General features: G+C 40.1%; 1 protein-coding gene across 2 annotated transcripts in view; it reads left to right on the forward strand.

The window, feature by feature from the left end:
- Positions 1-823: 823 nt before the first annotated feature.
- The window catches only part of COL5A2 (collagen type V alpha 2 chain), a 179,531-nt gene continuing 166,911 nt past the window's right edge, over positions 824-13,443 (forward strand). Inside the window, exon 1 of one of the 2 annotated variants that reach the window (XM_054043613.1) lies at positions 824-1,336. In XM_054043613.1, the coding sequence (XP_053899588.1) occupies positions 1,228-1,336 (109 nt within the window). In that variant the 5' untranslated portion in view covers positions 824-1,227. The remainder of the gene's footprint in view (positions 1,337-13,443) is intronic. The other variant, XM_054043612.1, reaches the window with a different exon arrangement.

Here is a 13,443-nt window from a genome sequence, read left to right on the forward strand (position 1 = left end):
TGGCTGCTGATGCTGGGCTTTCCCTTTTCCCCTTCAAATGGGCAGGAAGGATATAGCCTCTCCCAGCAGATGGGATTAAACATTCCCACCCAGCAGGAGCAGGTGATCCCATCCGAGAAGTCAGGGGGCCATGGGTTGAGCTTCCCCAGCCCCTGAGCTGTGCTGGGAGGATGAGGTAAAGAAGGGTAGAGGCTACTTCCATTGACTGGTTGGGGGTAGAGGATTCAGATGGTTCTCTCCAAGGATCTGGAATGTTAAATAGAGTGCTCTCCCAGTGACTGAATGGGAGGTGAGGATTTAGGTAGATCCTCTTCCAGTTGCCAGGGGGCGGAGGCACATTGACCAGGGAAAGGTAAGTAGGTAGACCATCATTCTGGCTGCCAGGGCGGTAGAGCTTCTTCCAGAAGTTTGCAATATTCAGGGATCTTCCTCTCAGTAGGTAGGACAGAGGGTAGAGACAGCCCCAGTAACTTGGGGGCAGATAGACGAGAGCCCCTTTATGGCAGTCCAAGCAGGGTAATCCCCCTTACAGTAACTAGCGGGGATTGGTAGCTCTTGTGGTGTCTCAGGGGGCTGGGATGGTGGTAGGCAGCAAACTCAGAGGGAGGTGGATGGTTTAACTTCCACTCGGTGGTCAAAAGGGAAGGGGAGAGCCTCTTCCCAGCAACTTGGAAGGGATAGAGTCCCCTGTCAGTGGCTAAAGACAGGGTATATACTCTCCTTTGCATGGCCCCTTTCAGCAGCCAGGAATGTCTGTAAGGAGCAGCAGACCACTCTCTTCCCAGCAGCCTTTTGTTCAAATACGTTTGGATCTCTTAATAAATTGCTCTGATACATTATCTTTACTGTACAGCAGCAGGAAAAGATCCTGAAAATATATTTGTAAAAGGGAAAGTTCAAGGAAAAGTGAAGCTAGTTCTGATTCGGTTGTTTACCATCAATCAGACTGTTGCTTGGCAGGGACTGGATGACTATAAGCCTGAACAAGCTGAAAAGGGGCAGGAAAAGAAGTGGAGGCAGCATTCTTCCTATTTAAAGCTGCATCACTTCAAAAAAGTGTTTGCAGACGGTGACGGAGCTGGTGCTGAAAAAAAGGGGCTTGCAGACTTTGTCCTGGAGCTGGTGCTGAAAGGAAAAGATCCCACAGCTGACTTCATGGTGCTAAAATAAGCTTAAGTTTTTGCACTTTTTGCTGCTCAGGAGGATACACATGTCTAATATTTAGACATGATGGCAACCTGGGTGCAAACAAGAACTTTTTTCATTCTTGCTGCTTTATTAGGGCAATTTATAACAATAAAAGCACAAGAAGAATTTCAAGAAGAATTTGTGGGTGGTGAGTTTCCTTTTTTCTTTGTGTGCAGCGTGTTTATTGCATAGTTTGGATAATAAGTGCACTAGAAAGCCTGTGGGATACAGTCATTGTGAGACTTTTTGGTTTAAATGCGGAGAAGGGGGCTGAGAGGTTTGCACCTTGGGAATCTGATCGGAAGACAACTGAGTTTTTTAAAGCTGGAGCTTTGCAGGGTTCCCAAGTCTCTTGCCTTCGGTGCATTGTTTTGCAGATCGGGGGAGAACAATTACATGCAAAATGTTTCTGTGGAGCATTTAGGAATAAACCCTGTTGCCTGGCATTAACTCCGTGTGGGGCTGGGGAGACTGGAAAGTTTCAACAAAAGAAAGTGCTTGGGATGAGACTAAATGCAGCCTCTGAGGTTGGAAACTAGCCTGAACAATCTGAGCTGAGTTGAGAGAAATAAACACTGAAGCCTTGCAGGGTGGAGTCTTTTTGCACTGAGCTGCATCTGCTTTATTAAATGCTTTGTTTGGGGGAAATACACTTCTTTCTTTCTTTCTTTCTTTCTTTCTTTCTTTCTTTCTTTCTTTCTTTCTTTCTGTTTACTTCCCAGGGGCAGGATTTGATGGAATCCAGGCTTTTCTTGCATGATACTTCCCCACCCTTTTGACTTGCTTATCTGGACAGTGATAGTTTTCTCCAGGATGTTTGAAGGAAGCAAACTTAGTACTTTACTTATGTGGCATGGCAGGCTTTATGTTCCTTTATATTTAATATCATTTAACTGCAAGAAAGTGATGGATATTCAGGAAACTTTGTAGTGGCCTTTTCTACTATATTGTCAAATCCAGATGCATTGGTGTAGCACGTCTTTTTGAAAAGTGTAAAGACTAGTTATATTTAATCCAGTAGGTATAGTGCCCTAGGCTAGGTTTCTCACATAATAAATCATTGCAGAGGTTAATGGGAAAAGACGTAGAAATGACTAATAGGCTAAAATTCAATGCAGATGACAATGATTTTATTGCGTCCTATCATGCAGTTTCCTGTTTGTTATGTTTTGTTATTAAATCCTCTCCCCTAATCTGCAATACAGGGCACTGCAGAAGTGATGGGAATTCAGATCCTAATGAATAAAACAGTGAAATTATTTTGGAAACGTTTGCAGTCCTGTGGGAGAAAATGAGAAGTTTATGATTCTGTACATTGTATAAGAAGCCCTATAGAGGGAGCACTTTGTGTAGTCTTGGGAGTATATTTCATATGGTTGCCATAAAGTGGGACATATCTTGTACATTTTTCAGATATAATGGTAACTAGAAAGGAAGAACCTAGATGTAGAATATCAGACTACTGAATGAAGAACACGGAGCTTCTAATTTCATTTATGACCTTCCTGTAACTTTAAAAAAAAAAAGGCAAATTTTAAATGAGATTTCTGCAGGCATAATACATGCCATTTATTTGCTCATTGCTATTATGGGAGCTGTGGGTTAAGCCCTTGATGTAACAAAATTTTTTCAAATGCACTTTATATATACTGAACTCTCAATAAACAGTAACGTGCATTTGATAGGCCAGATTGTGAAATGTGGTATTATAAAATAACTTGTCTCTTGCATCATTTTCAGTTATTGCTCTTTCTGCTTAAGAAAATGAAATGCACTGGCTCGTGTTTAGCTTAATGACATGAGGAAACTCCTCCTGCCATGCTCAGTGTAAAAAAAGAAGAACTGTTCGATTATTTGGAAAGAAAATGTGTTTGTATTGAAGGGGGGGAAGGAAATTAATCTCTATAGTTTGTTTGTATCTCAATCTGGTGGACTTGTTTAGTTGTATATGAAAAATGACATTAAATTCTGATTAAGAGCCTGATTTAGGCCCATAAATGCAAAGAAAATTCACAGCTTAGTTTGTCCTTAGCTCACCTTGTTGTCATGCAAGTTATTGCAAGGGTCTGAGATCAGTGCATAGTGTCATGTACTGTAGGTGATTCAATACAGCTCCCCTTCCACCTCTTCCCTTCTCCCTCCCCCCAAAACTGCCCTGAACTGCTAGAGAACAAATGATAGCAGGTGTGTGCCGTACTTCCCAAATTACAGATGTATTTGGGGAAATGGGGGGAGGGAGGGTGTTTTGGAAATCTTAGATTAGAATGACTACCAGTCTTGCTGCTTTTGGAAAAAATGGAGAACTCTCTGCATTGATTTAGCATTCCCACACTGAAAATATAAAATAAATAAATAGAACTCCTACCAACAGGGAGGAATGAGGAAAAACACACAGCCGTTGCTAATATAACTAACAGAATGTATATGGTGCTCAGCATGAGACCGGGGTGCCTGAGTGTGTGGAAGGACAGCTAGATTGAAAGTAAAGCAGGTAGAAAATTCCTGAATGGATTTCAAAGGATGACTAAGTAGGTGCACTAAAGGACTTTAAAAACAAAGACATCATTTAACAATTCTCTGTGGTGCTTATAGTCACTTTAAAATTAAATCTATTTCCCTACAGAATCTTTCTTCCCCAATGCCAGTGCATATCGATGTGTTTTGGTAAGGTTGCTCATGACAAGATTACTTGGTTGGTAGTAGTTATGTATGGTAAATGCATGTTAAAAATAACAAAAATTTCAAACATATGGTAAAATAATGGTAGGCCTAATTATGGGACTAGCCACCTTGAGAGTGTTCCTTTAAGTGTCATTTGGAAGTGCAGTTTGAAACCATGTAGGTAAGTGTGCTATAAATGCCTCGGTAGAGAGAAGGATGCTGGTCTTCAGTCTAAATTCTGTGTACTGGTCCAGTTTAGGAGTGCCGGAAGGCCAAACGGAGCCCACATGGTGGCTGGAATTGTGGTTTGTGGGCTATACATAGCCTTCCAGTACTTGGCCCTGTAGTGAACATTGGGAGTAGGCACTAGTTAAGGTCCTCTCCCTCCTGCCTTAGGGCTCAGAATAGGATAAACTGTTGGCAGAACCATTGCATGCTCCTAGGCCACTGGTTTTCAAACTGCGGGTCGCGACCCAGTACTGGGTCGCAGAATGTAAGACACTGGGTCGCGGCGGCTCTGGTCAGCACCACTGACCAGGCTGTTAAAAGTCCCATCGGCGGTGCTACCTGGCTAAGGCAGGCTAGTCCCTACCTGTTCTGACACTGCGCTGCGCTCTGGAAGCGGCCAGCAGTAGGTCCAGCTCCTAGATGGGGGCGCCACGGGGATCTGCACACTGCCCCGGCCCCGAGCACCGGCTCCACACTCCCATTGGCTGGTTCCCGACCAATGGGAGCTGGTGGGGGGGCAGTGCCTGTGGGCGAGAGCCGCGTGGGGCCGTTTGCGTGCCTCTGACTAGGAGCCAGACCTGCTGCTGGCCGCTTCTGGGGCACAGCGTGGTCTGAGGTGCCAGGACAGGCAGGAAGCCTGCCTTAACACCCCCCATTGCAACGCTGACCGGAAGTCGCCCAAGGTAAGCCAGTACCCCAATGCCCTGTCCCAGTCCAGAGCCCCCCCAAACCTGGAGCCCCTTCCTTCACCCAAATCGCTCAGGGGACTGGACTCGATGACCTCTCGAGGTCCCTTCCAGTCCTAGAATCTATGAATCTATGAATCCATGGCCCCACCCCAGAGCCTGCACCCCCAGTTCAGAGCCCTGACCTCCTCCTGCACCCCAACTCCCTGCCCCACCCCAGAGCCCCCCCACACCCTGAATCCCTCATTCCCACCCCCACCCCACAACCCTCACCCCCACCCTCTTCCCCAACTCTGAGTCCCTCCCACACCCCAAACCCCTCATCCCCAACTCTGTTGGGTCACGAGCATCAACAATTTTCTTCAACTGGGTCCCAGAAAAAAAGTTTGAAAACCATTGTCCTAGACCATTCCTTGCCTGTGCACCATCTCTCTGCCAGTTTCCTTAAAAGCCATCCTTAGTGATACACCACAAGAGTCATTTCATGAAAACTAGAACATCACTTTCTTCACCCTTGCTTGTCTGAATCTGAGTTGAGATACTGGGAATTGCCTCAGTGCAGGAAGATTTATAGTCTCCTCCAAACTCCATCTGGATATGGTAGTGCTTACCGATGGCAATAATTTCCTGGATTTCTGCGTGTTCTTATATTCTCCAAGTAGTTCAGTTTGCTTCTCTTACCAGCTTTTGGTTAAATTTACTCCAAAATGTGGAAAATTTCCTTGCCTCCTGCATGCATTCCCATATCTTACACCTGTGGAAGCAGAGATAGTGAGAACTCAGTTTTTCTCCGACAATTCTGTAACATCCCACATATTGTGAGGTCAGTCCCACTCCCACTGAAGGGTGTTTTAGCAGGATTGGGCCATTTGGCCATTTTCTTGTTCTTCTGAGTGAGCAAGCTCTTAAAAACTCTTTAAAAAAATCTCAAGCAAGATCCTCCCACAGAGAAGGTCTTTTCCCTTTGTGACACTGTCACTCCCGCCCTAGGACTCAATGGAGGCTTCTCAATAAGGTTGAGATCTACACAGAGGGAAGAGAGATGGAGTCTGGCTGGAGTGGAGACACAAATGAATAGCACTGTGTGGGGTGGATGTAGGGCTGGAAGATATGCACATTGTCTCCTCACTGGCCTCACAGAACTAATCTGGTGTTTTTCATAAAACCTCAGCTCCTGGAGTCATCTGATTATGTAAGAATCTCTGCTTCCATTTAAAAAAAAAAGACATTTCTGGATCTTATGGCGGCAAAAGAGAGTTGGAAAATATGACCCCTAAAGGCTATGGATTTGTCAAGAACAAATTATGCCAAACCAATCTAATTTCCTTCTTTGACAGGTTTACTGGCATAATAGATGGGGGGAAGCAGTGGATGTGGTATACCTTGATTTTAGTAAGGCTTCTGACACACTACCACATGACATTCTCATAAGCAAACTAAGGAAATATACTTTAGATAAAATTACTATAAGATGGGTGAAAAACTGGTTGAAAGACTGTACTCAAAGAATAGTTATCAATGGCTCACTGTCAAACTGGGCAGATGTATTGAATGCGGTCCCACAGAAATCAGTCCTGGGTCTACTACTATTCAATGTTTTCATTAAGAACTTGGATAATGGAGTGGAGAGTATGCTTATTACATTTGCAAATGACAACAACTGGGAGGGGCTGCAAGCACTTTGGAGGACAGAATTAGAATTCAAAACGACTTTGGGAAATTGGAGAATCAGTCTGAAATCAACAAGATGAAATTCAATAAAGACAAGTGCAAAGTACTGTACATAGGAAGGAAAAATCAATACACATACAAAATGGAGAACAATTGGCTAGGCAGTAGTACTGATGAAAAGGATCTAGGAATTATAGTAGATCACAAATGGAATATGAGTCAACAATGTGAAGCAATTACAAAAAAGACTAATATCATTCTGGGGTGTACTCAGAGGAGTGTCATATGTAAGACACGGGAGGTAATTGTCCTGCTGTACACAGCACTGGTGAAGTCTCAGCTGGAGTGTTCAATTTTGGGTGCCACACTTTAAGAAAGATGTGGAAAAATTGGAGAGCGTCCAGAAGAGAGCAACAAAAATGATAAAAGGTTTGAAAACCTGACCTATGAGGAAAGGTAAAATAACTGGTCATAGTTAGTCTCAAGAAAAGAAGACTGAGGGTGAACTTGATACCAGTCTTCAATATGTCAAGGGCTGTTATAAAGAGGATGGTGGTCAATTATACTCCATGTCTGCTGAAGGTAGGGCAAGAAGTAATGGGTGTAAACTGCAGCAAGGAAGATTTAGGTTAGATATTAGGAAAATCTTTGTAACTATAAGGGTAGTTAAGCTCTGGAATAGGCTTCCAAGGAGGTTGTGGAATCCCCACCACTGGAGGTTTTAAAGAACAGGGTGGACAAACATCTGTCAGGGATGGTCCAGGTTTACGTGGTCCTGCCTCAATGCATGGGGCTGGACTTGACCTCTCAAGATCCCTTCCAGCCCTACTATGAATCTATGAAAAATCAGAAATTGAATAAAGATTGGAAATTTATTTTAAAAATCTCATGATATTTTGGGATCTGACTCATGATTTTTGAACATGTGTGACTGGCAGTACTGCTTCTCCATCTATGAAACCATGTAGAAAAAACTCTCCAAGGGGAACCTCTTGGACATTTCCTCCCACCATGGGAGCGGGCAGTTTAGTTCAAAGTTATGAAATCTGCTTAGAAGAGAGAGAGTGTGGTTCACACAAGTCATGCACATCTGCTGAATACCTGTAAAAGATCATAGCTACTCAGGAATTTAAAAATAATTGTGTACTTTGCCTTATAGTACTGGAATTTTTACCACAGTGTTTATAAATACAGATTATTGCCATAGAAACCACATCATCATCTCATCTCTCTCCCTCTCTCTCTCACTCCCATGCACCATTTATTGTTGAATGTTAATTCTCTGAAGTGTTAATATATTTTAATATTAGCACAGTTAGGATGGATTTTGCAACCTTTGCTCATATAAGATTGCAGGATCAGGTCCATTAATATTGTTTATAAACATAAATTGCAAGGGCCATTATGTTAACTTGACAGAAACCTACTTTTCCCCTCTTACATTCTTTTCTTTATAAAAATTGAAAAAATAAAACTTCTGCCAAACAGCAGTGACTTTATTATATATTTACATAGGAAAACTCATCTTAGAAGCAGCGTCTTTTTTCAGTGTGGTCCATCCAGATTTCCATCTGGGTTCACTGAGCCATAGGAGGTTAAATGATTTGCCTATGATCAGGATTAGAACCTAGGCACTCTCTGTTTTCCCCCTTCTCTGTTTAAACAACTAGACCACACAGCATTCTGTGAGAGAAAAGATATAGTGGGTTTGTGGGAGGGAGGGGGCAGGGAAGGACTAGTGACTCTGAGGAAAGATAAGAGTGATTATAATGTGACAGTTCTTTTTTGTAACTGTTCACAGTATACAGAGAAAGGCAATGAACTGTGTTCCAAGGAATAAAAAACAGAGCAAATTCCAGCTTCAGACATGTGATCAGTCCTTATATGTACATGAGTTTAGATGTTTTCTGCTAAGTTTCTGTCTTTGTGACTCTGCAGCTTAGAACTTGCTCATTTCTGTATACTCGGTCCTAAGAATAGAAAAACTGCTGAGAAAATTTGATTTGGAAAATGTAAGTCATCAAGTGCTGGTTCAGTGGATTTTCATTTGAACTGGGGCAGAGAGGTGGGATTTCCAGTTTAATCATTGCTTTTGTAAACAAAGGAATAATCCATTCTTAATTTAGTAAAGTATATAGGGCAAAAATAAGGCAAACACAGTTTCCCTTAGAGAAAAATGAATAAAATAATCAGGCCAACCTGGAATTTTAGTTTGTAACAAAAGCTTACTGGGGACTGAAACTTCAGAACATTCAGAAATATCAGAAGTCTCATAACATGAAATCTCAAGTGTAATCAAAACCACTTTGTAGTTAGAAACATTGCAATCTACTGCATACTTCTCACCATCAAATAATACAAATCTTGAGTTTTGTTAAACTCATGCTACCTAAAAAGTCTAAAATATCCATTAGAACACATAGGAAATAGTTTTTACTTGTGCAAGTCTAAAAGCATAGCATCTTCTCAATGTGAAAAATGCAACTTATTTAAATGCCAGTGGTTGGCCTAGCTTGGGTTTTTTTATGTCCTAGAGTGTCCATAATTACAATTTATACATGCCATTACATAAGAAGGAAAGCTGGGCACTGCAGATTAGAGCACAGAGCTGTATACATAGAAAATTAGAATAGAAATGCCATTTGGTACAATATTCTTACTTCTGTTGTAAGTGTTGGTGCCGTCCCATCTTTTTGTCCCATCTTGCTATCTCTTGCTTTTTAATTGAAATTAATGATTTCACATGCTTTAGAAGAAATCTCACAATTCTGTGTCTTATTTTAGTAATACTAAAACTTCAGTCACTGGGCATATTTGCTGGTAATTTCTTAGGAAATAATAATTGGAAGTTGACTAATTTTAATGGCAGAATCTAACGATATGTTAAATTACACTTCCAAAACATTATATAACATTGATTGTTATAGATGTTAATTGTATGTATAACATAGGTTGGAATGATTCATGCATTAACTCTATATATAACAAGAGGGGAATGAACCCAGAAATGTCCATTTACAGAAATATACATTCTCCAGATTTTGAGGAAATCAGGTACTACAGCCTCAACTTGAAATAAAATGATTAGAACATACTCCATTTACACTTATGTGACATATAATGTCTCTCAGGAGAATATGTAGCTACATAGTTCATGCTTTTAAACAATAAAAGGTGCTTCTGAGGTGACACCATTTTCCAGATATATACAGTCATGCCTTGCCTCCAAGATAGTGGTAGGATTATTATAGCATTGTGTGTTGTGTTATGTTATGTTAAAAAGTTCCCAGATAACAACATTTGAATCACGTGTTTTCCGTACTTCAGGAAATTATGAAAGGCTTTTGGAGACTGGAGCATCCTTAGTTAGGATAAAGGAAACTTGCAGAATTAAGTCTTCTGTTGAGCAACCATTGATAATGAGAAGGTGCCAGTGTTTAAAGTCAGTGACACAACATCTACATGGAGTAACAGTCCTGTTTGTGGAAGGCACACTTTCTGCTAAATACTCCTGCTATAAGTCTGTTTTGGTTTGCCATGGTATATCCACTAAGGCAAATTAATTCCATGATTTGTTAACATTTTATTCCTGATTCTTCTGATTTGGGGTCTGGTCTTTCGGTCCATCTCATTTAGCTCGTCTATTTTAATGAGTTTTTTTATTAGCACCCATTACTATAGTGTCTAATGACCTGTTCCAAAGCCCACTGAAGCTAATGGGTGGCTTTCCACTGACTTCAGTAGACATTGGATGAGTCACCATAGTACAATCACAGTGGGACTAATCCTAGAGGGAAAGGGCTGCAGGATCAGTCCCTAAATACATTAGTAAATTTAGTATCTCTTTTTAGGTTGCCTGAAATATTACCGGAAATAGATTGCAGTGAAATATGTTTCAGTATTTTAGCATTTCAGATAATAGGAAATATTTGTTACCTTTTCAGAATTCACTGAAGAGAACACATCCAATAAGTTGTGTAAATGCAGTATGGAAAAAGTTTAATTGTATAATTGCCAGAGATGCAAAATTTACACTATTTAATATAATTGGATATGTTCCAAATTTAATTAACCACTCAAAAGACCCAGATCACTTCTGTTTGTAACATTGGCAAACTGTGATTCTTTTAATCCAAAACTATCTTCTGATGTACTGATCTATCTTACATTTGAATGAGTCCAAAGTGAATTTTTAAAATTTAGCATAAGTGATAGCAAGGAAAATAATTACTAGTACTGGGAAATCTAACTCCCCACACTGGGTTTCACAGTAATTTGTTAATGGATCTTCAGGAACATGCTGCCATGATAAATCCTCTTACTGTAGACTGAGAGACATCACGTTGATGTGTCTGAACTTACCTGAAATCCATTTAGGGTCTGATGCCATTTGCAGTTTAATCAGTGGAATGATTGCCCATTGACTAGGATGGGAGTTTGTTCAGGTCCACATTGAATATTTAAAAATTCAGCATCAGCGAAGGTCCCAAATCAAAAACTCAGTTCTGAAATCTGGAAAAGAACTTCAGAATCTTTGAAAAGTCCAGATATGAAGGAATAGCTTCATCTCTATCTCTACTCAGGATTCACTATACTCAATTTACATCAGCATAAGCTGTAGTCAGGATGAGCATAACTTATATATTCAATTCTAATAGGTGAAAGGAAACTTATTTTCTTTGTCCTTTATCAGATCTTGGGTGTCCTGAGAGTGTTCCATGTTGTGATCTATTGTTTGACTGTTTTGTTGGACAATTTTTGTTTTGACTCTGTTATTGTGCATTATTCTTTGACTGTATTCTTCTTCTGTTTTAAGTTAATAAAAGGTAACATTAATTTAACAGTATGACACAGTAAAAATGAACTCTGTTTCATATGCATTGTTCAACAAATAAACTAATAATATGGATTGTTTTGTATGGATTGATTCAGACTATTCTTCTTTCCAACATAACTCTTATTAATGTCATTGGGAATTACACAGACATGTGGAAACGAGAATAGATCCTTTAATATGTGTATTACAGGTCCTCTAATTACATCTAAGCTTAACCATTATATTCAAAGTACTCATTTTAAAACACCTTCCTTGTTCTGTTTCTGAAGGGAAGAAATGCCTGCTTCTTTTCAGTTTAGTCCTTTCCCAGTAATGTGTTCTAAACTGAATTGCTCCAGTCACTGTACTTACCAGGAATGCAAGGAATGTTAGGATCGCATTATAGATAACTTCTCAAAAGCCTATGGGGAAAAATATGTAAATATGAGTATGTGTTTTACTTGCTAGCCCTGGGCCAATATGTTTCAGCTGTGGCACTCACAAGCCTGTAAGCTTTAGGTCAAGAAGAAATGCAGGAAATGCTAATATGGCTCTTTACTTCCAGAATATCTCTGCTAGAGAACTGCATTCTTTATTTGTTTGCTCCTGTACAAAATTATATGTCATGGTAGAAACCAATATCAGTGTTGCACTGAAAATGATTTTGTATGGGTCATTTACCCATCCATTATAATTTAGCATGGAACTGTACTTGCAGTGTGCAGATTTGATAGAGTGCACATGTTGAGGTCAATAATGCCCACTTGCTTCTTAAAAACAGGATATAATGTATTATGTTTCATCTTGAGTAAGATTCACCCCTGTCCACATTACCCCCTCAACCTCACTGAAGTCTTTAACATGTGCTTTCAGTTGTGTGGAGAGCCTGCCTTTCATTGAATTTAATGCATGTGGAATTTTTGTTTCATGGGGTGATTTGCAGTTATGAAAATAATAAAATACAGGAAGGTTTGGATGCTGATAAACCATTGGCACTTACGGAAATTAAGCTCAAATATCCAAGCTGTTATTTATCATGATCTTTTCTAACTAAAACACAAAGTTGCCACTGCCTGCTGTGCTGGTGTTCTTATAGTGAGAGACAACTTCAGCATTCCATCATCCCATCAGCTCATGCTGCTGAAAGGTCATGTGTTATAAAAGCAGGAAGATTAAGACTGACTATCAGAGGGCCAGAGGTATGGCAGAGTTTATCTCTATCTTATATAGAGAGACTTCCACAACACTTCCTGTCTCCTTTAATGGAATGTAAATAACCTCACAGTATTTGATTTCTACTCTTTAGAATTACAATAACATAGGTGGATGTGAGAATTAGTTTTCATGCTGTGCCTGTGTTCTCTGGATAATCTCATGGCGCTTGGCTTTCAATTCAACAAGGACTATTCCTATAGTACTGTTGGTTATAATCCATACTCCTGTATATAATTCAGAATATTAGAATATTTCTTCCAGGAGTCTAGTTCAGGTAAAATAGACCCGAGATCCAAATATTTACTTCTGGGAAAAAGTGAAACATAAGATAAAACTTTCCTTAAGAACATAAGAACGGCCATACTGGGACAGACCAAAAGTCCATCTAGCCCATTATCCTGTCTTCAGACAGTGGCCAATGCCAGGTGTTTCAGAGGGAATGAACAGAACAGGTAATCATCAAGCGATCCTTCCTTTTAGTGGAACTTCTTTTCCCTTTTGCTGGGTACATGTGGTATCACAGTGAATTTCAGAAGATATTTTGAGTAGACACAAACTGACTGCCCTTGGTTAATCAGATTAAATATCTTTCCAAGAGATTCTGGAAGAGATCGCTTGGTTGATTTGTTAGTTCACTTTCCACCCTGAGTTTTAATGCCTCCAGGCATTAAATATCTAAGTAGGTCAGGCAATGAACTAAAGTGTAGAAATATAGACATAAATCTATTAGGCAATCTGAGTTAAGACAATTTATCTCCAGTTCAGTTTTTCACAAATAATTTCTCTACTTCATTCTGTCAAATCTTTAAATATAATGAAGGCTGAAATAGAGATTCGCTGCTGCTGTGATTGCTACCCTGTGACAATTATTTCTGTCTCTTTTAGACAGCTATCTTAAGATGTTCTTTCCTTTGATTACTTTGAATGTTAAGATTGTCAAATGTTACAGTTCATATGTTAGATGCTTGGTTAACAGTA

The sequence above is a fragment of the Malaclemys terrapin genome, chromosome 11, assembly GCF_027887155.1.
Source record: "Malaclemys terrapin pileata isolate rMalTer1 chromosome 11, rMalTer1.hap1, whole genome shotgun sequence".
NCBI lineage: Eukaryota > Metazoa > Chordata > Testudines > Emydidae > Malaclemys > Malaclemys terrapin.